At 39.0% G+C, this 26,875-nt stretch overlaps 4 protein-coding genes across 7 annotated transcripts; 3 read left to right on the top strand and 1 right to left on the bottom strand.

The window, feature by feature from the left end:
* The first annotated feature begins 4,851 nt into the window (after positions 1–4,851).
* LOC106750578 (eukaryotic translation initiation factor 5) lies at positions 4,852–10,431 on the top strand. The gene is made up of 4 exons (XM_014631019.1): positions 4,852–4,943; positions 5,088–6,680; positions 7,825–8,001; positions 9,520–10,431. The coding sequence occupies exons 2-4, from the start codon at positions 5,544–5,546 to the stop codon at positions 9,640–9,642; spliced, it is 1,437 nt and encodes a 478-aa protein (XP_014486505.1). The 5' UTR covers positions 4,852–4,943; positions 5,088–5,543; the 3' UTR covers positions 9,643–10,431.
* Positions 10,432–12,025: 1,594 nt separating this feature from the next.
* On the top strand, positions 12,026–18,384 carry LOC106750581 (ribonucleoside-diphosphate reductase subunit M2 B). 4 transcript variants are annotated; one of them, XM_014631023.1, is made up of 8 exons: positions 12,026–12,453; positions 13,319–13,474; positions 14,326–14,388; positions 14,798–14,983; positions 15,077–15,318; positions 15,973–16,201; positions 16,557–16,775; positions 17,102–18,384. In XM_014631023.1, exons 2-8 carry the CDS (start codon positions 13,352–13,354, stop codon positions 17,267–17,269), a joined length of 1,230 nt encoding a protein of 409 aa, XP_014486509.1. In that variant the 5' UTR covers positions 12,026–12,453; positions 13,319–13,351; the 3' UTR covers positions 17,270–18,384. The 4 variants fall into 4 exon arrangements, with proteins under 4 accessions (XP_014486509.1, XP_014486510.1, XP_014486512.1 ...); XM_014631024.1 differs by lacking the exon at positions 13,319–13,474 and having other exon boundaries at positions 12,029–12,453; XM_014631026.1 differs by lacking the exons at positions 12,026–12,453; positions 13,319–13,474 and adding an exon at positions 13,487–13,709.
* Positions 18,385–18,502: 118 nt separating this feature from the next.
* Positions 18,503–23,184, bottom strand: LOC106750572 (1,2-dihydroxy-3-keto-5-methylthiopentene dioxygenase-like; the record flags this gene model as incomplete). Its single annotated transcript, XM_014631012.1, has 4 exons — positions 18,503–19,043; positions 19,454–19,633; positions 19,823–19,942; positions 23,116–23,184. Coding segments are annotated over 4 exons (504 nt in total), but the record flags the coding sequence as incomplete, so codon positions are not given.
* A 2-nt stretch (positions 23,185–23,186) lies between these two features.
* Positions 23,187–26,824, top strand: LOC106750582 (piggyBac transposable element-derived protein 4-like). The gene is made up of 2 exons (XM_014631027.1): positions 23,187–24,118; positions 24,262–26,824. The coding sequence occupies exons 1-2, from the start codon at positions 23,222–23,224 to the stop codon at positions 24,364–24,366; spliced, it is 1,002 nt and encodes a 333-aa protein (XP_014486513.1). The 5' UTR covers positions 23,187–23,221; the 3' UTR covers positions 24,367–26,824.
* Positions 26,825–26,875: the final 51 nt, after the last annotated feature.

Raw genomic sequence — 26,875 nt, 5'->3', positions numbered from 1 at the left:
CGCTTTAGATGTCGCTTTTGCTTTGGTACAACAAATTTAAAGTTTTAATTTAAAGTTCGAAATTTCATTTAAAGCCAAATTAAGGTTGGTGCAAACGGGTCTTAATGCAAAATTCTTTAAGTAACAACTATAATTCACGATATGTTATAGTAATTTCCAAACGTTTCGGTCTCATGGGGAGGTGTCCATAATCTAATCTTGTGTTTCAAATCCCAAATTTACATTCAAATACTGTACGGATCGTTTCATTAGACCTGTTCGTTTTAGATGAACTATTGTTGCGTTGGAACTTTGTTCACTGCCGTGTATTAATGCTATCTCATTCCGTAGGCATAGTGATATCAGAAATTTCGAATTAGGTGCATCATTACTGACTATTGCATTATGATTGCTGCTTTAGAACATCCTTGCCGGCTCATAGAATAATCAGCAGTCATGTTGCACGAACATTCAGAAATGATACGCCTAATTTGAAATTTCCGATATTACTATGCCTGAGGAATAGGATAGCATTAAAGCCTGTTCTACAATACGCCATATGCTGCAGTCGGATGTCGAACGCAGCCGATGATCCAATGAAAGAATTTATTTTTCGAAAGCAAATTCTCCTCATTCGACTGCGTTAAGACATCACGTGCGGCATACGACGCGTTGTGTATCAGACTTAATACACGGCATTGTTCCTTTTCCTTTTCACGCTAGATTATATACTTGTCTCATTGTAAAAGCAAGAAGTACCAATCTAATTCGACTAAAACGAACAAATCTGTTAGCTACAAAGCATCTGAAGATGAACTTAAGTATACGACGATCTTGAGTATAAGATCTGATTATGAATATCGGCCTTATTAATCGTAACATCGCGAATTATAGATGTTACTTATAAGGAATTCTGATTTTGTTGCACTAAAACATTCGTGCACTGGCTCTTACTGGGCCCATTAATAATTTCTTTTGGTTGAATATATCTGCGGATTCTTCAATTTTTTTCGTGTTATTGTCAGTTTATTTTCATCAACTAGCAGTGTTATCGATAACAAACTTGTATGCATATTACTACGACTAGTTTTTCATTAAAACAACAAAGAAATACAGTTGGCGTCAAAATAACTATAATTATGTGACATTAACCGTTTCTTTTCTCTCAGAGATGCGAAGCGACCGGACTAAGAGGCTAATCATGATTATCTACAATTATTCCACACTTGCGGGATATTATTGAAAGACACGCGAGAAAGAGATACATTTAAACGTAAAGTCGGCTTCTATATATACACGATCAAGAACTGGCGATCTTACCACCTTGACGTAGCTCAAGAAGAACGCGAAAGCTCACGAACGCACGTGGTATGCCTTATCGATGACGATAGTCGCGCGGGCGAGCGCAATGAATAATGCTTGAACATTATGTCAAAACTTCGCGATCGAGTTTCTCTGTGAGAATGTCGGCGAGAAACGTACTTTCTCGCTGGCTAATTGCGCACGTTCATAGGGGACTGCTCGCGGCTGCTAGCGAACGGAAAGAGAATACGAATAACAACAACAACGACGACGACAACGGGTCGTCTGTCACGTCGTTCTCCTCCTCGTTATGTCAATATCGAATTAGAGCGGGCCGATAGCGTCTTGCGAAGAGGTACCTTAACAGCAGCAGCCACCTTAATGGAAAAACGCCGTTTATAGCGCGATAAATGGAGCGCACGAATCAATATTAGTAACACCAGTTATATTGTAAACAACGCCTGGTGCAAAATTACGGACCCTGCTATACAAGAGAGAGAGAGAGAGAGAGAGAGAGAGAGAGAGCGCTCTGGGAAACATAAGTCGCATTTCAGATCTCTCTCTCTCTCTCTCTCTCTCTCTCTCTCTCTCTCTCTCTCTCGAATACCGAATCGATAGGATATCCTGCAGTGGGGTAGAGGGGTGCAGAGGCGGGAGTGGAAGTGAAAGAGAGGTGTCTTATTATTTCGCATCGCGTACGACGGGATATCCGAGACATTGAATCGATAGAAATTCACCTTTACTGACTGTGTCTCATTATTTATGACGCGAGATTAATTTCACGCGATGTTCTAACGGCCTCGATTCATCATTTGACGCCACACCTGTATGCGTATGTACGCACGTACGTACGTACGTGTGCGTGCGTGCGTGCGCGCGCGCGCGCGTGTGTGTGTGTGTGTGTACGAACTCTCCTATCTCGCAAAGTGGATCGGCAAAAAAGCGGTGCTTTCGTTATTTCATCGTGAGAGATTCGCGTTCGTGCCCTTCTCTCTTTCTCTTTCTCTCTAAAAATAAACGATCTCCCCGAGAGAGACACGTTTTTCCATCTAAAATAACAGGAAAATATACGGATGACTATTTGCGATAAGAGAGGCGCAGCCTGTACACACGTGTAATGTTAATGTTGCATCGTAATATATAATATATAATTCCACTGTAAATTTGTATTAATATCATAAGCGCACGAAATGAGACGGACACCATAAATATTCCGAGATTAATCTCACGCTATAAATAATTAAGCACCCTCGAGAGAAAGAGAGAGGGAGGGAGGATAACCCTCTCTATCGATTCGGTATATTATTAATATATTATTAATACTGCATACATATTAATAATGCGCCCGGATAAATCGAGCAAGATCGCAAACATATACACACATAAACAATTTAGTTGAATTTATCTAAAATGTATGAACGAAACGCATTTTGGTGAAGGAAACAGAATTTCGATTCTTACGAGTTAAATTTGATTCTTACAAACCGGAAACTCCGTTTTTTTGTTTCAACCAAAACGCTTGTTCGGCTTGTTCATTTCAAATACATACAAACTTTTTCGCGCATACATTACTTGCTTCGGCAGAAAAGGTAATTCAATAATTAATAATTATTGATCCCAATTGGTACATTCTCGTGGATCTGTCAAGGATTTAAAAGAATACTCCAGTCACAGGCAATAATCACAATAAACGCTCAGCTGAGCTTTCTGCTNCCCCCCCCCCCCCTCTCTCTCTCTCCTTTCGGCCGCGAGAACGAATGCTACCCGGGCAAGCCTTCATTTATTCGCGACTCGGCTGCATTTGTTCTCAAGCGAGAGAACAGGCGTTGCTCGTCATTTCCGACACACAACTCGTCTGCGTTTCTGCGATCCTCCTCTCGACAACGTTCACCCAACGCGGCGAGACCCTCCTTTTCTCTCGGTTATCATGGTGCTGCTATTAACGCGACCGTCCGCGCCTCGTAGTAATCGTACGAACGACCGTTAGCCGAAATTATCAGCCGAATGTGAAACGCGCTCCACTTAGATGACCATCCGTCTCGCCCGCCTCCTCGAAAATCCCCCGTTTCAAGTTCCCCGTCCACATGTTGCCGCGCCCCGCCTGCGGCGGATCGAAGTCACACCAACGGGAGCAGTCCGCTCCGAATGAGATATCCCCTTGCTGTCGTCATCGGGTTGGCTTCGCTGCCTTCGGAACGCGCATACCCGAGCAATGTCGCTCGTTGTGTTACGGCAAGCTGCGAAGTGATGACAACGATGATGATAAGAGCGAGGTCAGAGTTGATCGTGACAAAATAGGCAGTAAATTGTGGCCCCGTAGACAGTAAAAAGTAATGGAGGAAAAAAACGTGTTATTCAATGCGCGAAAATTGTGCAATTCACGGCTAGGATAGTTTCTTCGGCGAGGATAATTCCTCCGTCGTCGCGAAGTTGGAAACTGTTGAATCTCGCTGGAGTTGGAGACTTCAGACTCTCTTGATTCTGTATCTGTGTACTTCCCTCTCTCTCTCTCTCTCTGTCTGTCTATCTGTCTGTCTGTCTGTCTGTCTGTTAAACGTTTCCATATCTTCATGGATATCGGCGAAGACTCGAATGCTAGAAATAAGATCGACGAAACACGAACCGATAACGCAGAGGACACGTAGCTGTGCGGAGGGAGAACGTCCGCTTACTCTGAAAATCCCTTGATATCTCGATATCGTGTTGCCTCCGACAGGGGATCAATTTACGGCGATTATAATTGCACGGATGTTCGTATAATCTAATAAATAGAACGGAAATATTGGGTCGAGAGTCGCAAATAACTCCTTTATTGGCAGGAGTATTAAAGCATGGATGATCGAGATAGGCAGACTCTTCGCGCGATATTTTATTCTGACATTTTTTCATGCGGCCTGCGAAATGTGTGCGCGAAAAATATCTCGCGAAGGATATTTTTCGATGATTTCCGCTTTTATATATATCACCCCATATCAATATTTCATAATAGGAAAATCGATAACAAATAGGAATAGAGAAAATCTATCTCATAATATCGAGAAAGAAAAATAAAAAAGTGGAATTTTACATAAATATATAAAATTATATATATATATATATTTTTTTATTTCTCTCTATTATTTTATTATTATTTATTTTTACATTATTTTATATAAAATATATAATAAAAATAAACGTATGAAAAAGTCCTATTTTATAAGAGGAAGATAGAATTTTATAAAAAATAGAATGTTTTGCGTGTGAAACAAACCGCATGAATTTCGAAAGAGAGAATTAGAGCAAAGAGAATTGGTTTGACTGGTCTGTCTGCTTTTCCTTGCAGAAACATCCAGGGTATCATCCAGAGGGAAAGGATCGGCGTATAGCAAAGGCGGCGGCAGTAGGACACTGTCATCCGAGGTACCGGCAAACGGCAACATCATCACCCACGATCGGTGCAGTCGTTTGTTGTTGCGCATAGCCAGTGAGCTGACACCGGCAACCTGGTACCATCCAGGCTTTCTTCTTAGAGCAACGAGCAACGGACAGGCAGCGTGTATGATCATTGAGGACTATCCCCCTCCGCCCATCAAACCGAGGAGGCAACACCTGCATCAAGATACCACCCAACGATTTCTGAATCACCTGGTCCTGCCCAAGCACAGGACTTCAAAATTTTCCAGGTACGAGCGAGCGGCCCGCCGTCGGCGATCTGCGATAAACGCATACGTTGGTTACAAGATTATTCTGAAAATTTGGTGAGAGACTCTTATCGACTGCTCGCTCGAATTTCGTCGTTGTAAAAGCGACACCCCTGCTTCTTTCAGCAATAGGCATCGGAAGCTACAGCCGTTCAGAGAAACGTGACTGGCGCCAGCAGGTAGTGCGGCAAGCCTTACCGCGGATAACGAGAAGAAGCACCCTGACTCGACACGTCACATACAGCTACCAGCGGGTAGCCGCCCACGTCGCCTGGCCGCGTCGCCACGCAGCTGTCAAACTGCCGCTGAGGAGCGTGGGGAGGAGATCTAGGAGAACGAGGACGAAGACGTTACCCACCTGAAGGAGAGAAAGAAGAGAGGACGGAGGGAAGAAACCGCGTGAACCGGCAACATCATCTTGAGGGAGCCGCTCGGGAAAAGGAAGAAAAGAGAGAGAAAGCGAGGCCCGATTCTCTCGTCGCCTTTCGTTCAATACCTCATCACAACGACGTCACGTGAGATATTGCTGTTATCCGGAAGGATCGCTAAGCCAGTCAGGAGCAAGAAGCGGAAGTCATTATCATGGGGAGCGTCAACGTCAACCGCAACATCAGCGATGCCTTCTACCGTTACAAGATGCCTCGCATCCAGGCCAAGGTAGAAGGCAAAGGCAACGGCATCAAGACCGTGATCGTCAACATGGTGGACGTGGCGAAGGCGATCGGCCGGCCGGCCACGTATCCCACCAAGTACTTCGGCTGCGAATTGGGAGCCCAGACGCAGTTCGACTTCAAGAACGAGCGGTTCATCGTAAACGGCTCACACGACGCCACGAAGCTGCAGGACCTACTTGACGGATTCATTCGCAGGTACGTGCTGTGCCCGGCGTGCGACAATCCGGAGACCGAGCTGATGGTTAGTTCCAAAAAGGGCACAATCTCGCAAGGCTGCAAGGCCTGCGGCCATCATGGCCTCTTGGAGAGCAATCACAAGCTGAACACGTACATCCTCAAGAACCCGCCGAGCTTGAATCCGGCGGTGCAGGGCAGCTCGCTGACGGAAGGTAAGCGCGGCAAGCGCTCGAAGCGCGCAGCGAACGGCGCCGACGCCACCGCCGGCGCCACTGCCACCGGCAACAACGCCACCGCCTCCCCGACGATCACGACACCGACCGTCGCCACCACCGGCGCCACCACCAACGGCAACCGATCTGGCTCGCCGGAGAGCGGCCACGACGCCAACAACGCCGCGGACCTGCTGATCGCGGAGCCGCCTAAGCGAAATGTGGCGAACGACGAGGAGGACGACGATAAGTGGGCGGTGGACGTGTCCGAGGAGGCTGTGCGCGCCCGTCTTCAGGATCTGACGGACGGCGCGAAGGGTATGACTATGAGCGACGATCTCGAGAAGACCGAGAAGGAGCGCATGGACATGTTCTACAAGCTCGTCAAGTGTCGTCGCGATTCCGGCCAGCTCGACAATCACAAAGAGCTGATCGCCGAAGCGGAGAGGCTGGAGATCAAGACCAAGGCGCCGTTGATCCTTGCCGAAGTGCTGTTCGACCAAGCGATCGCTGCCCAGGCGAAGAAGTATCGCGTACTGCTGCTGCGCTTCACCCACGACGACATCAAGGCGCAGAGGTACCTGATACGCGGTATCGAGCAAGTCATCGCCCTGCACAAGGACGCCCTGATGCCGAAGGTCCCGGGTATTTTCAAGGTGGGCCCAAGCGCGTGGGAGTCCGACTCACTTTTTTCACCTTTCTTCATTTATTCAAGGGCATTTCTTCTCACATTACTCATTTTCTTCTTACTCGACTTAAGGCTTTCGCACATTCATTGCCATAGTCATAAATATAAGACTGGAACTTTAGCTGAATAGCTAATTATTGCTTTAAGATTGTCTTATTTAGAAAAAGATAGAAATATAGCAATATAACTAGGATTTTAACCTATCGAATCCTGGTTTTTTTTTTACTTACGATCGAATTTTCAAACACATTTAATTAAATAAAATAAAATGCAATACTTGGATCCAGTTAAGTTACATTTCAATATATTTCCATTTGCTGGACTATCCAAGATCCTTTTCTCGAACAAAGAGAAATTCTAGAAATAAAAGACATATATTACGGAGTTTTTCGTTGAAAACAGAATTAATCGGTTAATCAACTTCTTAGGAATAATGAAAGAATAGTATTCAATTAAAAAAAAAGTATTGTCATATGTGCTAATATGACAGTTAATTATTTAATTAACTCTTTGTGTTGACATTTGACGGACTCATAAGACTTAGGCATCTATTTAACATATTTTTCATATTAGGAAAGAACATATAAAGAAAGCATATATATTATGCATATATTTATTGCAACTTGATTTACACCTATTTCATATGACTTTGCGGAATATTTTAAAGAATTTCGTTACTACGAAGTAATAAGATCAATTCAGATTTATGATTAGCAACGTGCATATTTAGTTCGCGAATGTACGTTTTCAGGATGTAATGATTCCCACGGGATAACACGTCACATCTTAATCAAATTAATTTTCACACCGTCTAACTATCACTTTGGCTCCTGTCACGACCGATTATTGGACAAGCATGAGCAATTGTTCGCAATCGTGACCATTTGATGCGCTCTCTTAACGTCAACGGAAAGAAAGCAAAAGCGAGTGTACTAATAAATAATAACTCGACATTCCCTCGGCATTTTTATTAAGGGAAAGCTGTTATATTTGCAAAAAGATAGTGCTATGTAAATAATAAATGCCACAAATAGTTTACCTCTTTATATATTTTATATCAATCGCCAAAGGCTGACACGAGGATAAATTTGTAATTGGTTTTCCACCTGCAGTTGTTCTACGACGCCGATATTCTGGAGGAGAAGGCGTTCGACGAGTGGTCGAGCAAAGTCAGCAAGAAGTACGTTTCGAAGGACCTGTCTCAAGAGATTCACGATAGAGCTGTGCCGTTCCTCACGTGGTTGAAGGTCGCTGAGGAGGAGGAGTCTGAGTCTGAATCCGATTTGGAAGTAAGTGCTTCGTCGGATAAATTTGGAATTACTTTGACATATTATCCATGACCTACATTGATTGTTTAATACTGTGGTAATTTGATACAATTAGTAATTCTTTATGCAGTTATCTTTATTTCGATGCACATGCATACATATAAACAATGATATGTTAAATTAGTATAATATGTCTTCTTGATGTGCATCGTATCAGCTTAAATACGCTGTCGTTTATATACGTTGTCAAGAAATTTAAAATAATTTAGTAAAAAGTTACTTTTTAATACGCGCATCAAACGATTGGTGAATAAGAACTATACTTTATGGGGTTGGAAAAAAGTGTGTTTAGAAAACAACGGTTGTGCAGTCGTTGAGTGATTATTGGGGGACATACTTTTAAATCTCCATGATAGAGATCTAGAATAGAATATCGACAAAGATGGCGAACGCTTGCACAATCATTGTGTCTTTTAAACGTAGCGAGCTTCTTAAGGCAACTCATTATCGTTTCATTGGCGCAACTTTGTTTCGCAGAAACAATTTAGTTATCTTTGCCCATCTCTTTGTTTATTGTCAGCGGCAAGGTTGAGGAAATTACATTTTAAAAGTAACTTGTTACTGCGACTCGTTGAAAAATAACTCATTACTATCATCGTTATTCAAGAAGTAATGAGTTGTTGCAATTTATTTACTATTGTCTTACTTCGCTCCACCAAATTTTAGAGTTTCATTTTTCTTTTTCTTTTTCTTTTTTTTAATTCTCTATCTCCAATCCTATTTAGGATGGCGTTCTATATGCGGAAAGTAATGACAAAAGTAACAATTATATTAGTTACCGTTACACTAACAACTTATTACGATATTATTATTATTACTGAAGAAAATGTTAAAATGAAGGAAGATAACACCGTTATTAAGTCGTTACTAGAAAAATAATTCATATCATTGACGATATTAACCCTTTCGCTACGGAGCGCTTGTGACAAAATGTGATCGCTGTGAACGGAGCGCATTACTGAGTAGTTGACACTGAGGTATGGAATGCTACGAAGTAAGTAGAAGTCGTTTCTTGTTCTCTAAATTTTACAATGATATTTATTATATTTAGTAATATCATTTTACTTTCTAAATTATAAAAATTTATAATCATAATTTATTTTTTTAATTTAATAATAATTTAATTTATTATTAATTAATAATTTAATTTATTTTTTCTCGTCGGTAGTGTTTTATTTCATGATAGTCAACTATTTGAGGCAGCGTTGCCAGATACTCGATTAACAAAAGTATCTCATGTAAAGTATGAAATAAAAGTATATATGGTATGAACGCATATGTACGCTCTTCGTACTTCAGCGCTCATTTTTCCAGAGCGTATGTATACGCTCTTCGTTTATGAATGGTCATTCTCCGAGGGCGTATATATACGCCCGTCGGAGCGAAAGGGTTAACACTACGTTACTTTCCAATCTTATTATTTCATATGCGTGTAACAATGTTGCTTTACAATGATACGATGTTACCTTTTCCTTCCAGATTGAGTATGATGATAGAGCCAAGCAGCAACCTCTGAAACAGCAGCAACAACCGCCTGCGCAGAAGCCCGCCGCCGCCAATGACGATGACTCCGACGATGACTTCGATATCGATGCCATTTAAAAGCAGCAAGCAGCACACAATTGTCGGATGCATACGCAAACGGACGAGAAACATATTTTAACGTCCGCATACGTAACGGGAAGAATAATCATTTACCCTATACACAAGAAACACGCGTATTACGTACACGCATACATAACACACACATACCACACGTACACAAACAGAATCGGATACAATGAGCCGTAAAATGCAATCTCAAGTTATACGTAAATTATTACGATTTTTGTTGTTTTAGACCGTTGATCGACGATGCCATTTACATATATGTATAAAAAATAAGAAAAGAAAAAAAGAGATAGAGAAGATAAGATCGAAGGAGAGAAAGAGAGAGTGGGAGAGTGAGGGGGGGGGGGAGGAAGAAAGGAAGGACGGAGAGGAACGGAATATGTGTGTATAGAAGCAAAAAAAAGAAATTTTAACAGTTTCCGAATTTGTAACAATGTGATTTATCTTTGTACAGTGTCATGATACTTTTAATTGTTTTAACGGTGGTGCTATCATGCATTCGCCATGAGATCGTTATTATTTCATTGAATTATTGAGATTATTATTATTGTCACCCCAATCAACGATTCTTTTTATTGTTATCGAACTTTTTATACGTTCGATTGATGCGCGTATACCTTGAAAGATGCATCTGTTCCAGAGAAAAGAAAAGAGATAACGATATAGTTCGTGAAATATTGCTGGATAATTGGCCTGCTAAAAACGTTCTCTATTGTATCTACATTTACTATTCTAATAATTATTCAAATAAATATGGTTTAATTGCAACAGTCTCCCGAACGTATTTGTCTTTCATTGCGAGGAAACACGAGAAGTGTCGATATAATTTTCCTCCTGCGAATCTAACATGTCATATTGTAAATGAATGTATGCTCCAAGTTGCAATAACTTTTGCGATAACTTTTTATTCTCATATTCTTTACGCTCAGTCGGAAAGTCCAGTAGAAGCGGTATTTACCACCGAATTCGTTAATATTTAATAGAGTCAGGTCATTGCGGTAACGTTATTTTGATTTTAAGCAAAACTTAAGTATGTTTCTGTCTTTATTTATTTAAAAAGAAGAATAATGATAAACACATGTTTAAGTCTCGTTTGAAAGCAATATAATGTTGGTGCAACCAGGCCTTAGAAAATAATACATTGTGAATTGTTGCCGTTGCAAGTTTTTCTTTTTTCAAACTTCTCAATAACTGTAGTTAAGTTACTTTTCCTCATTAGTAATGATAATTTTAACGTAATTATATCTTTTGCATAAGGGTAACGAATATATTAGTTACTTTTATCGTTGTTTTGCACATATGCGTCTATACAGATAATTAACATTGAATTGTAAAATGCTCCAAATTGTAGAAAAATCGTAAAAAGGCTTTAAAGTTGACGAGAAAAAGTAATGGAAATTATATGGAATTGTACAATTCGTTACTTCTTAAATAATTAATGACAAATATTAGAGCTGATATTACACGTGTGTAGGACTAGTTTGTCAGATATATCGATTGCTGTCGGATAGAGAATTTCTAGTGTCCCTAACATTTTCTCTAGACACTCTAGCAATTCTCTATTAGACAACCAATCAGCACATCCGTCAATATTCGTCGTACAACATATGTAATGTTTCGTATCACACTACGGATTAGGATGGAAATTGGATTGTAATTTGATGAATCAGAACAAAGTTCACTAAACTCAAATTTAGTCGAATTTGCTCTGATTGATCAAGTTTCAATCCAATTTCTATCTTAATCCGTAGTGTTGGAGTTTAGTGAACTTTGCTCTGATTCGTCAAATTACAAACCAATCTCAATCCTAATCCGTAGTCTGATACGGGCTTAACAATGAACCTCAAGCTCCTGGTCACGGAGAATGGTTTTCCAATTATTGCGAACAAGCTAGTCGACAATAAACAATTAACAGTACACAAAAACAATAAACAAATAAACAAATTTCGACAATAAACAAATAAACAACTTATCATCGACGTCCCGTACGAACGATTATTCCCTTTGTGCTTGGAAAATAATCGACTGCGATTGGTCCATTTTACGGAATTACGATTACGACTAAAAATTTGTTACGTGCAAAGGCTTTAAGATCCAACTGTGAATACTGGCTATAGTCCGGAAGGAAATTTAGTAACCCTCGATCTAACTTGCAAATGGTATAGGAGGCCTGCACCCATTCAGCGGCCCAACGTCAAATGAGTGAAATAAACTCTCGGTCTAGGGAATAGCTAGGCATACATGCACCTGAGGTACCTTCTCACGCAATAAATACGCACATCATGATCGCCCTTCTTGTAGCGATAAATATTCACTGATACAGCAATCTCGCATCGCGCAGTCTCACGGAGCGCGCGGGAAAGCGTCGAGATGGATTGAGCGACTCGGCGATGATCAGTCGCGCCGAATCGCCGAGACGCAGCTTCCTATCGTCGTGAAAACTCCTCGACGAATATTCTCGCGCAAGATTCGCCGCGCTTGACCGTCGCAACCGAGAATCGCCGAATTTGGGCGCCAACGCGGCCACCAGCTGATTGGTGCGCCATATTTGGGCGCGAAACGCCGGCCGTGAGATCCAATCAAACGGCGGCCCGAACGTTTATTACAGTTTCATTCCGGGAGTTGGTCAGTTGCTTCTTCCTCGCTCGCTCGCTCACATCACTTCTCACCTACCTGTGCCATCGTCGTCGTACGCCCGATAGAAAATCCACAAACAAGTCCCAATTTTAAATCATAGTCATGCCGCTGCACGAGTCCACCAAGGAGAACGTTCGCAAGCATCTCGAGGATGTTTCCTTGCACGTGAGTTCGGCGAAATTTACGCTTCGTTCGAGCCGCGACTTCGGCCTGATCATTATTGTCGAGTCAGTTCTCATTTTCGCCTCTACACACTTGTGTAAACGAGCGAATGAACGACGAACAATCGCTGCTCGTAGTAAATAGCGTAGAGATCATACGCTGAGCTTAGCGAGCTTTTTTTTTTGTGAAGTTTTTTTAACGGACTTCTCTCAGGCATGCCTCCCAATTCAGAGCCTGCGAGTCTTCGTGTAAATTACGCGGGAATTCTGTTTGTTTTTTCCTTGTATCTTTTAATTCCGATGTACATAACTTGTATATGTGTATTATGTATGTGTTTATGTATATATGTTACGTCTGGTATATATTCATTCTGTGATAGTATATGTATGTATGCAACATGTGTGCGTATGTGTATGACAGTGTATATATTTTGTGTGTAGGGCGTATACTTCCTCGTACGTAGAACTCGGTATTATTCATTAGAACCAAAATGGCGTATCTCCATTTTCTATAGAATCTTTTTTGATTTTTACGAGGATGCAATTACACTTTCCTTCTTTTAATTTTTTTAATAGAATGACATTTTTCCAAAAGTGAGAGAAAACTGAATTGATTGTTTTATAAAATTTATAACAGTAATAATAATAAATTCATAATACTTGAGAAATGAGAGATAAGGAAATACATTATTTTGGAGCTGAAAAGAACACTGTCCTGAGGAACTGTTGATTAATGTTCAAATGCGATCACCGATAGATTTGAGTTGTGTAATCGCCTTTTTCACCTTTAATAGTCCGAGGCGATTGATTTTTTATGCAATGTGAAACTATCATGACTCCGTTGTTCAGTTATGTTTATGATTTTACAGATAAATCCTTCATGATTTTACTGGTCTCGCACTATGGACGTCCAACTTTCCTCACCGTGTTATGTTCGGACACGTGCCACCGAGGCGTATGAATTAACGTGTGACACAGTCGAGTGTAGGCAGGAAAACCGCAAAAAATGCACTTCTGAACGCGAGGTTATTTATGCGTCATATCAAACAAATATGCGTTTTGCACGTCAAATGCATTTACACTCCGCCTCCAACGATTTGCACGGACACGTACTACCGCGTATATGTGTTTCTATGCGCGCGCGTTCAACACAGGGCTTGAGATGGCCAGTACTCGCCGCTCGGAATGTCTCAGAATGTCTTTAATAACGTCGCACGGCTCCTCGGTCGATGTCATTAGCTTGGAATGAATGGTGAAAAGGTAAACCAAACCCCGAAATCACGAATAACACCTCGCGAATTCGTCCGTAAGGCCAGCCGCAGTACCTTCCTTCCGAGTGCTCATCAATACTCCTCTAGGTTAAAATATTTTTAGCAGCACGTACACACGTACACACGTGGCATGCGAAGTGATTCATCGTCGACTCGTGAAACGTTTTCGCGAGATACTCCCGCGGAAATATGGATTCTTGTTGCGCATAATTGTGCAACATGTCCTGCAACTCTTTTCTCATTTCGCTTTGTCATGAATATACGGAAAATTTCCTCGAGTGACGCAACGTGGCTATGAGGATAATGTTGATTCGAAGGTATTACAAGTCGTCGCGATTGCATTTGCATGACACCGGGATAAGATATTTCAGTTGCGATATTGTGTTTGTTAAATTGCATCATGTCATTTCCTCGCGATGTCACAGTATGATTTAGCTTCCTGTAACATCAACAATACAGATAAATGGATCGAGAACCACTGTGCAATATTGTAGTGAATTGGTTGATCCTTAAGTATAATTCCTTACTAACCTCGCACATCTTTAGAGACGACAGGGAATATCACGTTTATATTTTATACTGATCAGGTGTTTTCCTTTTTCCAGACATCGCCAAAGAAATCATGCATCTCGCCAACTCTATCCCAGGATCACGGATTGAAAAATGGGGTAGGCATAATTTCTTCTCGATATGTCGGGTAAGGTAATAATTATCGCCACTTTGAATATCTTCGGAGGATAAAAATGTCTTATTAACAACTAGATGAAGATGAAAAGGGTTTGTTTTTGCAGAAGACGTTCGAAGTAACGACCATTGGTGTCGAAATCATTTCTGTTAAATAAATGTTGATTATTGCTCTCATATTTCAAAGATATTTAAGGTAGTAATAGTTATTGTCTCTCCCTCATTCTCTCTTCTTATCCTGTATATATTTTGTATCAAAATATTCTTTCATATAATTGACAAAGTTAAAATATTTCAAATTGCAATGATATACTTTACAAATTTCTATAATATAAAAGAAATAAATTAAGTACTTTTACAAGTATTCAATAAAGAAAATTATATCATTTGCAGCTTCCCAAGACGAAGGCTGTGCGCAAAGTGCAGCTGAAAGAGGATTTCAATCCAGATCTGGAACCGTTGCTTCAGGAAGAACCGAACCGCTTTGTAATCTTCCCCATTCAGTATCCTGACATCTGGGATATGTACAAGAAAGCCGTCGCCTCTTTCTGGACCATAGAGGAAGTCCCTCTTCATAAAGTGAGTCTCTATCTTGACTAAATAAAACGTTACGAGACATGAAACAAGGTTTTCGTATATTTGATATATTTCTTTTTTTTTCAATTTTCACAGCTGGATAAGAAGGATTGGGATGAGAAACTAAATTCCGACGAGAGATACTTCATATCCCACGTGTTAGCGTTCTTCGCCGCCTCCGACGGCATCGTTAATGAAAATCTGATTGAGAGATTCTGCCAAGAGGTGAAAATCTCGGAGGCGCGGTGTTTCTACGGCTTCCAGATCGCTATAGAGAACATCCACTCCGAGATGTATTCCTTGCTTATCGAGACCTACATCTCCGATCCGAAAGAGAAGTGAGTATAATCGCAATATTGTATTATACAAAAGTATACAAAATATATAATACATTAAAAACAGAGCCAAAATATTGAGTAGAGAAATTTTTGCTAAAGCCATTTCAATCAAGAAAAAGAGATTAATTCTAAATTTTCATTCATCAAGGTTCCTCGCTGCAGTCATTTCGTTTAATGACGTCGGAAGTAAGAAAACTTATACCTAAAATTCTTGCGAAATACGTTGAAGCAAAAAGACGATCTGACGATCAATAAATAATCATCAAATTAACATAGCATGCAATCTCCCTCTTTAGGCTATCTTTTTCCGTAATTTTGTCACATTAATTTCACAACTATTGGTTATTAAAGAAGAAGATAGGTTTTCGGAATATTTTACAAATGTACTTGAATCGTTTGCAAATATTATTTTATATTTTTTTATTTCAATATGCTCTGCAAGAACTTTGTGCATACATTTTTTCTGGTTCCCGACTCATTAATCAGGATAATTGCAGCGAGGAAACAGAAGTCTTGAAACTTACGTATTTTAAACAGTGATGGTTCTTGAAGTAGCTCCAATTTTCTGCAACATGTATATACTGCATCAATCTAAAACATCCGTGTATCATCTGTGTACATTGTTACTAATCAGTGCATGATCTTCATTTGCAGAGATTTCCTGTTCAATGCAATCGAAACTTTGCCCTGCGTCGCGAAGAAAGCCAATTGGGCGTTGAATTGGATCAATCACGATAGTGCAACGTTCCCGGAACGTGTAATCGCGTTCGCTGCGGTCGAGGGAATATTTTTCAGCGGCAGTTTCGCCGCCATTTTCTGGCTGAAGAAGCGAGGAGTGATGCCGGGTCTCACGTTCAGCAACGAGCTTATTTCGCGAGACGAGGTCAGTATAATTCACGGTAATTTTTTTACTGCTTCGTATCTTCGCTCTTTATCTCTAATGCTCTTTATATTTATTACTTTTTAATTCTTTTAATATAAATTAGTAAGATATTTTATATAATAATAATGTTGCTTGAAAATTTAGTAATTTTAAAATATGAGAAAACATATTTAAAGATAATAGAAGATGAAATTAAATAGAAAAATAAAATTGAGATATTATATAAAATATATTTTTTTACATATTTTTATACTTAATTTCCTTCATTTTTATACTTTATTGTTTTTGATTCCTGCTATTTTTTCCTAAGTAAATTTTAACGTTATTAAGAATATTTAATTTTCGCTTATTCCAGGGATTGCATTGCGATTTTGCGTGTTTGATGTTCAGACACGTCATACAAAAACCTTCGTTCGAGCGCGTCAAAACTATCATCATGGACGCTGTTGAAATTGAAAAGGAATTTTTGACACAGGCATTGCCGGTACAGCTGATAGGAATGAATTGCGCACTCATGTGCACCTACATCGAATTCGTCGCGGATAGATTATTCGTTGCATTAGGATTCGAAAAGGTAACGATCACAGTATATTTGCATCTATTAACATTTATCAATACTTCTCAATTTCTAATTTATTAACATCTCTACTCTACAAATAGGTTTAATTTACAGTGATCACTTGATACATATATTAACTTTTCTATTAGATTATCTTGATATCGACGATATGATGTAAACAGCGTACACGATATTAAGTTGATATCAAGATCTAATAAAAAATTATTAGTTGACACACTTCTCGAGACCGATGGAAACTAAACCATATTGTACCATGTCACATATCTGCGTTTTTTCCATTTTTTATTATTATCACATAACATTTAAAAAACATTGTCCAGGTCTACAATTCGGAGAATCCATTCTCGTTTATGGACTTTATCTCCTTGGAGGGCAAGACGAATTTTTTCGAAAAGAAGGTGGGCGAATACAAGAAGTTTGGAGTGATGGAGGAGAGTTCTCAAAAAAGAAACAGCACATCGGGCGTGGTGTTTAGTGCGAACTTTTAGCGCAATAATGTATAAATGTATAAATAAAAAAGTTCGTTTTAGCAGCACTTCCTCGCACTTGCCCTGCACATTGAGCGTTGCACCGTTTGCAGAGAAAGATGAAAATTTAAAAAAGCAGCTGAAAGGGACAGAAGCACATAAAAAAAGCACACTTTAACCCGTTGCGGTATTCGCGCAATATTTGCGTCCGCGCTGTATTCGCAATTTCGTCCCAGCCGGTCCGCACAGATTTCGCCAATCGCTCATCCGCTTGGTACCGTTTACTTTGGAAAACATTTATGATGCTACATCACAGCTCTTATCTTATCTCTTTTAGCGTACGATGAAGACTCTGTCAACGTCGACTCTGTCGCATCATAGGACGCGTTGGAACGAAACGCGTGTGTCGCTCGACATAGGACTTGCTGGAACGAAACGCTGTGTCGAGTGATGCTCGACATAAGACCGCAACGGGTTAAGTGTAAAAAGATGTGTAGGACGATTTCGTACTTAATTCTTCGAAGAAAAAACCGAAACGTTGTATTCGCGCATACCTCTACCTCTCCATTTGTACAGTTAGTTTTTACAATTTCTATCGTAACAACGACAGATTTTTATCAAATATCCGACGGAAGAGTGTGAGAGAAATGTGTCAAGTGTGTTTATATCAAGTATATATGTATATGATAGTTTAACTTTGCGTGAAAAACATATTACGTTTTTGCTAAAGTTCCGTATGTATAGTTTTGAACGAATTGTAATTTTAAGATACTAACTGCGATATTTAATACATTGTAACATTTGTGCGCGAAACAACTTTTTACGATTTGATAACGATTCATTTTACGATTGTGAACACAACACGCAATGCTGCTCATCGTAATTTAATAATATCGGGTTTCCCGTTAAAGAGAAATTGAGATATGGCGAAGAGAATCATGTTAATTGTTACCAAGTGTTACTTCATTGGATATGACGTACTGAGAAAAAAAAGGAAAAGCAAAGAAAAATGTATATAAATTTGTTATATTCTTACCAAATCTCGATGAAATTTTCAGTATTCGTATTATACTATATAAGGTTCTTTCGTTTGTACGTAAGTGTTAATGTTGAAAAATATATATTGCGGAAATGTATGATTGCAAAGAGGTATTTCTCTAAACATTTATTACAAATAAATGATAAGGTAATTACACCTAATGTCAGAAAATAAAGAAAATTGAAAAATAAATAAACAAGGAATATGGATCAATGTTTTAGCGATTAATTTAACATTGTATTATATTATTGTCGAGCACTGGTCTGACAATGAATCAAGAATTACACATATAAAGGTTTCCGTTGAACGATTGTAAAAACTTTTCGATAAAAGCGCAGTTTCCTCTTTTATTCAAATATATGTTAAAAGGATTGTATATACAGCTGCTCCAAATGTTGCTACAGCTACCGTCTTTGTATATAACGCAAACGTGACATATTAATATTCAAAAGTCGTACAAAATATGGAATATGTGAAAAACATCGGGTTGAATCGTAAGCAATATCCGAGATACAGCTAGCGAGTATTTATCTTTCTCTACATATCTATAAGACGGAACTTGTTTCTCCGACTCGCTCCAATATGTTTTCACGAAAGCCCGTTGTATCGGCACGTAGTTTATTAAACTGGAGGCACTTCGAAGCCCTTTTCCATCCGTGTGAGGTACATCTTCCGGCATTCCATGTTATCGGCCGGCCTGTTGTGCGGCAGCCAAACCGGCTCCCCCACAAAATATCTCTTCGCCTTCACGTAATTCTAAAACGAATGACGAACAAGTTATGTTCCACGTGTGTCCCCTATATTTTAAGAAATTATTTGTAATATTTATAAATTATTCGTTTTGCAATCTTTTAATTCTTTAAAAATGAAAATATAACATTTTTAAAAACGCCGTAAGTAATTTATAGAAAAGTAATATGAATAATTTATAATTTGAAAAAACGAAAAAAACTTTAGAGAATCTACTTGATCTTTTTTACTTTAAAGATCGTAAGTCCCGGTCTATAGTAAGTGTTTTAAACCTTAAGAAGTTAACCAATCACAGTCGAATATAAGGAGAATAATCGATCTGTGATCGATAAATTTTTTAAAGTTTAGGGTTTAATGCACCTATTGTAGGTGGAGGCTGAGAGAAAGGAATGTATTTGTGAGCATTGAAATCTTACGTCAGAGTCCAGAGTAAAACGGTGGTAGATTCCACTCGGTATAATTATCAGATCGCCGGCCTTCACTTCAATTCGAATCCATTGATCGTCCTTATCCCGTACGTCGAAATAACCTGATCCGTCCAGAACCAGACGGATCTCTTCGTCGGTGTGAAGGTGCTCGGTATAGAAATTCTTTAGCTGAAACGAATAAGTTGAATTTTGAAGAAAACTAATGATTGGAGATATCAGAGATTTATAGATCCATCTAAAAGGTGTGATTATTTCATTTGATATAAAAAAAAATTATTTTATATGTCATGAGAGATGAGAATCGCACACTAACTATAATCCTTGAGTTTAACTGGACATTAATTTTATCTTTCGTACCTTCTCCTCGTAATTTTGTAAGCACTCTTTGGAGCACGTTATCTCATCTTCGTATGTGTAAGAGCGATCCTGTCGTAATTTTATCAAAGTATCATCCTTTTCGTAATTCAGATGATCTACCTGAAAGACAATTATTTTAACATTATAAAAAAGTTCAAAAACTTTCAAAGTTATGTCCGCATAAGATTGTTCCTTATTTTAGCAAAAATGAGTCAAATATTTGAATGTAATTGTTTTAAGGGGAACAACACTTTGAAGTTCGAGAAAAAGTGTGTTTTTGTGATTATTTTTGAGACGCATACTTTGTTGAATTTTGGCTCAAGTTAGACCTTTTAATTTTTAAATAGTACAAATCAATAACGGATTAGATCTTATTTTCAAGTTCTCTATTCAATGACATGTTAGGCGACTTTTTTATTCTTAAACAGAACGATCCGACGGCAAATTAGACGCATTTTTTTATACTAGGTGTATTATTAGATGAGCAAAAATGTTCTAAGCTTTTTTTTGCAGAATTCAATCTTTATTCAACAACAAACAAAAAACTATTAATCAGCGAAATATTCTCCGTTTGCATCAATGACCTTTTGCCATCTTTCGGGTAGTTTGCGAACTCCTTGACGATGGAAGCTCACCGGCTTCGAAGCGATAAAGTCATCAACGCATTTTCGTATCTTTTAAAATCTCACGAAATGTATATCAGCCAAGTGATGCTGCAACGACCGGAATGGGTAGTAATCGGAAGGCGCTATGTCTGGGCTATACGCCGCGTGCGAGAGAAGTTCCCAGCCTAACGCAAAGATATGTCCTGAGTCGTTTTTGCAATATGTGGTCGGGCATTGTCATGAAGCAGGATCACTTTATAACTTCCTTGCCCAGTAAATGGCCTCTTTTCTTCTAATGCATCGCTCAAATTGGTCAATTGTTGTTGGTAGTGGTCTGCCGTAATTGTTTTATCCGGTTGTAACAACTCGTAATAAAACACACCTTTCCAATTTCACCAGATACAGAGCAAAACCTTCTTGGCGTGGATATTGGGCTTTGGCGTCAATGTCAAAGGTTCAACCCATAATTTTCTACGCTTAGGGTTATAAAGAATCCACTTTTCATCGCCATAATTTTGTGCAGAAAATCTCTTTTCCGGAACTTTGAAAGCGAAGTGAGTGCAGTGTCACACCGTCGGTTTTTGTTGTCTTCGGACAGTTTATGCGGAACCCACCTACCTTCTTTCTGAAACTTTCCCATTATATGTAAACGTACGAAAATGGCTTGCTGCAAGCTGTTCTGCAAGTTCCTTTTCAGTTTGTGCAGAGTTTATATCCAGCAATGCTTGCAATTCGTCCGTTTCAATCTTTTGAAGGTGTCCAGCACGCGGTTCATCTTCAAGACTGAAATCTTGACGAAATTTTTGATACTATCTTTTACACGTAACATGACTTACAGCGTTCTCTCTATATGCAGCACAAACCATTTCAGTGGCTTCAGCAGCATTTTTCTTCGGATGAAACGCGAAGTGGATGGAAAATCGAATATGCTCTTCTGTTATCGCCATCGTGAACACTACTGATTTTTGAAGTTATGAGCATCAAACGCCAAAACCGCATGGCATTTTAGAAGGCCAAATGTCAATGCTTTAAAACCGCAAAAGAGCGGGAAGATAAATAAAATTTAAATTATTGTCTCGGTTGTATGAAATCTAAAACTCAGAATATTTTTGCTCATCTCATAAAATATTATTTGTGTTCAAAATTCGAATTTCCATTAGCTATAAACAGAGAGAGTTTCAATTTATCATTGTCACAACACGTGAAGCGAGCATGATGCGAGAATCGAATTGCTTCCTCGACACAATATGAGGGTTGACAACCGATAACAAAAGGAGACCCGCGATATAAAAGCGGATAAACCCTCGACATCTTGTATCTATTATAAGAACAGCCTAATAATAAGAGTCTAAATAATAAGGTTAATAGACTCGTCGATCCAGATCACAGAACATTAGCATATTTGGACATTGTCTAATGCTTCATTCGATCGGAGGATAACTAATAAGCTCGTTCCGCTTGGCACCAATAACCTTATAAAACTGGGTGCCTTCGGGCGCGACAGATCAGAAGTGAGCACAAAGAAGTTAGAGCAATTTAGTCTATTCTAATTATTCGCTTTTCTCGACTCGCTACGGTCTCAACTACTCTCCGTGCGAGAACTCAATGCTCACTATCTCGAATCATCGCGTTGCGATGTAACATCCGCGTCCTCGCGACTAACTCGCGAGCGATCTCTCGGTCATCACCTTAAATTATATTTCTCATTTTGAACGTCGTCATCGTCGAAATAACGTCATCCTACAATGGTGGTTGCGCGTGGCGGACAATAAGAAGAACAAGACCATTCCGATCGTCAAACGCTGCGAAGAATTCGGCACTGGCGGGCGCCCAGGAAGGCCGTTCGAGCGATTTCTGAACACGTTTGTTCGACAAACCGAAGGACGTCACCTCACGCCTTGAACGGTAAGGGCCAGATTGCCACTCTGTCTCGTCTCAATGACTAAATAAACTATTGCCTTAACTGCACTCGAGTTCCTAACTATTTTCCTGACACCGATCCTTCACTGCATTCCGTGCCCTGTGCTGGCCAGATCCAGCCGGAGCGGTGCACTCTAACATTTTGAGTGCATTCGCTAACAATTTGCGTAGATTAAATTAACTCTTCATAATCGTAAAAAATAGGCCAAATTGAACAATGCATAGCTGCATAACTTCGATGAAAATGATATCTATATCTCATTATTATACTTCATTTATTAGCAGTATTTTTTATTATACTTTATTTTACTCATCATTATTAGCAATATTACTATACTTTTTTTTCAATTATTATCTTTTATTTTCATCCAACCACCATTGTTTTCACGACAGTTACAGAACTTCGGTTTTATCAAATCGAGCGCACCTGCGCCGGTGTAAAAAAGGTTCATCTGAAAGGAACAAACCTCACGTGTGGAAAGCAGTTCGACATTGAGCGAGCTTTACCAATAGTGATGGGGCGATACAAAGCCGACAGGCTGCCTGCCACTAGAAATGCAGGAAGGAAGGAGCGGGATTGCGACTTGCAATCGGGCACTCAAGGTCAATCATGAGTCAGTCAGTCATGAGTTACGAGTGTCAAGGGGAAGTCGGCGTTCCAAACCCGGAAAATGACACCATGATCGAGGGAGCCACATGAAATATTGGCGCGATTACGAAAAATTCGCCGACGAATCGGCGAACTTTCCTTCGGGGAGACCGTCTAACCTTAAAATACTCCACGCCTGTCTTCGCGAAGAACTCGTCCAGCGGCACGAACTCCGCGGGCTGNGGTGATAATGAATGGAAGAAAATAATAGGAAGACAGCTACGAATGAATGAATATGCTGAGGAAGAGGAAATTTTAATTCACAACTTTGACTGCGACAATCCTGTTTCGTTATATAAATTATTCGTCACGGATCACATACTTGAAATAATCGCAGAAGAAACAAATAAATACGCTACACAAAGCATAAATAATTCTGCATGTAACAGCACAAGTCACCAACGGGCCTGGGAGCCTATTACAAAAGATAAAATAAATACTTTTTTTGGCATCTTGCTAATTATGGGTATAGTAAAGGTACCAGACATTAGATTATACTGGTCACAAAATGACATATATGCAAACGCTCGTATTAAAAATGCGATGAAACGTGACCGATTTATATTTATTCTCAAATATTTACACTTCTCCGACAATACCACGGCTAGAACAGAAGATCGATTATATAAAATAAGAAATGTATTTGAAGCAATTGTGCACACATTTAAAAGCACTATTAAACCTGGAAAAAACATTGTTATCGACGAAAGTATGATTCCGTGGAGAGGACGTCTTATTTTTCGCCAATATATTCCAGGCAAGCGTCATAAGTATGGCATAAAAGCATACAAACTGTGCCTTCCTGAAGGTTATACCTATAATATGGAGATTTATGCAGGGAAAAATGCAGAACCAATCGCCAAGACACATTCTCATGACGTAGTCATAAAATTGATCAGAGATTTATTATTCGAGGGCCGCATACTATTTACAGATAGTTTTTATACTAGTATCCCTTTGGCCGAGGAATTATTGCAAAAAAAAACATTTATTTGTGGAACAATAAAAAAAAACAAAAAACATCTACCACCACAATCAAAGCAAAAGCAAGTTCGGGGTAGCATTATAAGTTTTGAAAATCACAAAGGAGTAAAATTTATGAAATGGACCGACAAAAGGCCCGTATGTATGATAACAACTTCTCAGAACCATAAATGTGCAATTATTCAGGGGCCAAATAATAAATTCAAACCAGATACTGTTTTTTTTTATAATAATGCGAAAAAGGGTGTCGATTTATCTGATCAAATGTCTTCTTACTACAGTTGTCTTGGAAGAACACTAAAATGGTACAGAAAAGTTATGATAGAAATAATATGCGGAACATGCCTGGTAAATGCATGGTATATCCACAAAAAATGGGGAACTAAAAAAATTCCAATTTTAAAATTTCGAGAACAAATTATCGATCATCTTTTGAACAAAAATCATCACAGAGAAATCGAAGAAGCTGAAATAGAAAAGAGAAATCCGTCAAGAAAACGTACACATTTTCTACAATCATACAAAGGGGCTGCCAGGAACACAAGAAAACGATGTAAAGAATGTTACAAACAATTATCAAAAATACGAAATAGATTATATGCCGCGAAAAAAAGTAAAAAAGTAACGACATATTGTACGCGTTGTAAGGGCCAGCCCACATTATGCTTAGAATGTTTTGAAAAGTTGCATAGATATAAATAAAAATAAATAAATAAATTTTTTAATTTTTAAATATATAAGATTATTTTTTAAGATTAAATAAATAAAAAATACTCAATTTTATATGTAATGTTGAGAAAAAATAAAATCAACTTATTTTTTTAACGACGAATTTTCTGAAAACGCGTGACCCACTTGTGGGTCACGCCGCCCCACGGAACAGTCAAGTGTGATCCACCGGTGGGTCACGTCGCCCCACGGAACAGTCAAGTGTGACCCACCGGTGGGTCACCCCGGCGTGAACGTGTTAATCGGCAACTGACAGCCCAATTTATTCCTTCAGCTGCGTCGAGCCAAAGCCCGCCAGTGCGACTCGTCCGAGCCAAATGGTTGACATGCAGAAACACTTCAGCTCATTGCCAGGACTGATTTCGAGCATGCAGAAGTTGCTCATGAGGAACGATCAGCTGCGTGGATCATTGAAGATTTTCCTGTCATGAGCAACTGCAGAGATTTCCAACAGCATTGATCAAATCGTGCATGGCATCCTTGAGATATATGACTCGTGCAACATACTACCAGTGGACGAGCAGAGAAAACTCAAGATACATGTCGACCCAAAGACTGATATACCAGTTATTATGGTAAGTTCTTTCATTGTTTCTTCAGCTTGCTGATTTCACAGGGTTTAGGAAGTTACTTGTTGAGAAGTAACTTACTTCGTGTTACTCCCGCTCATTTTGAAAAATAACTCGTCACTGTTACTCAAAAAATAACAAATCGTTACATGACTTCCATTGTTTTCTTCTTCACCAGGTTTCAAAGTTTCCTCTGTTTTTGATTTACTTCTACTTCTTCCTATGTAGATGCATCTTACGTACTACAAGATAACAGTAAATAATGATTATTTTCTTTATTCATACCATTATTGGTACTGGCAGTAACAATAACATAATAATCAACACAATAATATAAAGTAGAAATTAAATGACATGAAAAATGATATATAAAATTAAGAAAATACCTTTGACACTTTAGTCTTTATCAAGGAACTTGAGTTCGTCATGACTTCGACAACGTCTTTGTTGGTGGTAAAGGTAGAGGCATGCGGATATATTTCGAGAAATGAAAACTCAACAAAGTTCGAAACGGTTGGACGCGACGAATTGCGAAGCAAGCTCTCGAAATTTAATTTTGCTGGAATATCGTTGGAAGCGTGCAATTGTCACACACGAAACGTGATGCTGAAACCAGTACAACATAATACATCGGAAGACAGTATTTTTTTATAATACTAATCCATAATACTCATTATTATTTCATAATAATATTAAATGATTAGTTATTATTATTAAGCAACACGTAACCATAATGATAATACTATGCGTTATTATAATTATTTTAAATTATGTGATTTTATAATTTTTCGGGGAAACGCTATCAATATCTTGGGAAGATTTATTTTAGAAGACTATCTCGGTAACTGGACTTCGGGATTGTCTTTTTATGATGTTCACTTTCAAATTTCGGGAGAGTAAGGGAAGAGGTATACGCTTCTTTTTCTTTTCTGAGCACAATGCAAGCTGATCGACAGATAAACGGAATCGAGCGCATTCGGCCGCCCAGAGTCCTTCAAGTAAAAGTCTGAACATCTCTGATTTTTTCATCAAAAATAGTATCTGCTTTAAATGCTTTTTTGCACTGCCACGTTGTTTCACTTCTTATGTTGTTTTTTACGCACACGCGGCATCTCTTTATACGTAATTTCTCATCGTCACTTTCATATAATGCATCCGACTTATACATGTTACAGGGATTATTTATAATCTTTACTAAACTCAAATATTGGCTAGTATAACATTCACTGTGCGAGACTCCTGCTAAACTGAATGTTACTTTGAGTGTGCTCCTTCTTATATGTTTGATGCTTTTTTGTTCTTGGGCCATCTCGAACGTTATAAACAAACGAGAATCGACGCACGAGTGAAGCAACTATGTAATCTAATTGGAAACTGCACGGCGTCCGCCGAAAAAAACGTTTGACGAGTCAGACTCGTCAAAGTCTACAGTGGCCCATGAAATGAATGATGAGTCACACTCGTCATTGTATGTCAAGGGGTTAATATATAAACTCACAGTACACTTTTATGTTAGCACAAATAAATCTTTATTCTTCGCCATTAACTGTTTATGTGTCTCTAACAACCGTTGTTTATTTATTCGTCTCTTCTTTTT

The sequence above is a fragment of the Dinoponera quadriceps genome, unplaced genomic scaffold, assembly GCF_001313825.1.
Source record: "Dinoponera quadriceps isolate SergipeBrazil2010 unplaced genomic scaffold, ASM131382v1 scaffold5499, whole genome shotgun sequence".
NCBI classification, from domain to species: domain Eukaryota; kingdom Metazoa; phylum Arthropoda; class Insecta; order Hymenoptera; family Formicidae; genus Dinoponera; species Dinoponera quadriceps.
The sequence above is the reverse complement of the archived record's forward strand: the minus strand, read 5'-3'. Positions and strand labels throughout refer to the sequence as shown.

Coding starts and splice junctions, on each gene's coding strand:
- LOC106750578 (XM_014631019.1), top strand. CDS start 5,544: ATGGGGAGCGTCAACGTCAACCGCAACATCAGCGATGCCTTCTACCGT. Junction 6,681..7,824: donor AGGTCCCGGGTATTTTCAAG/GTGGGCCCAAGC, acceptor TTCCACCTGCAG/TTGTTCTACGACGCCGATAT. Junction 8,002..9,519: donor AGTCTGAATCCGATTTGGAA/GTAAGTGCTTCG, acceptor TTTTCCTTCCAG/ATTGAGTATGATGATAGAGC.
- LOC106750581 (XM_014631023.1), top strand. CDS start 13,352: ATGGACGTCCAACTTTCCTCACCGTGTTATGTTCGGACACGTGCCACC. Junction 13,475..14,325: donor AATGCACTTCTGAACGCGAG/GTTATTTATGCG, acceptor TCCTTTTTCCAG/ACATCGCCAAAGAAATCATG. Junction 16,202..16,556: donor AGCTTATTTCGCGAGACGAG/GTCAGTATAATT, acceptor CGCTTATTCCAG/GGATTGCATTGCGATTTTGC.
- LOC106750582 (XM_014631027.1), top strand. CDS start 23,222: ATGAATGAATATGCTGAGGAAGAGGAAATTTTAATTCACAACTTTGAC. Junction 24,119..24,261: donor AATGGACCGACAAAAGGCCC/GTATGTATGATA, acceptor TTCTTACTACAG/TTGTCTTGGAAGAACACTAA.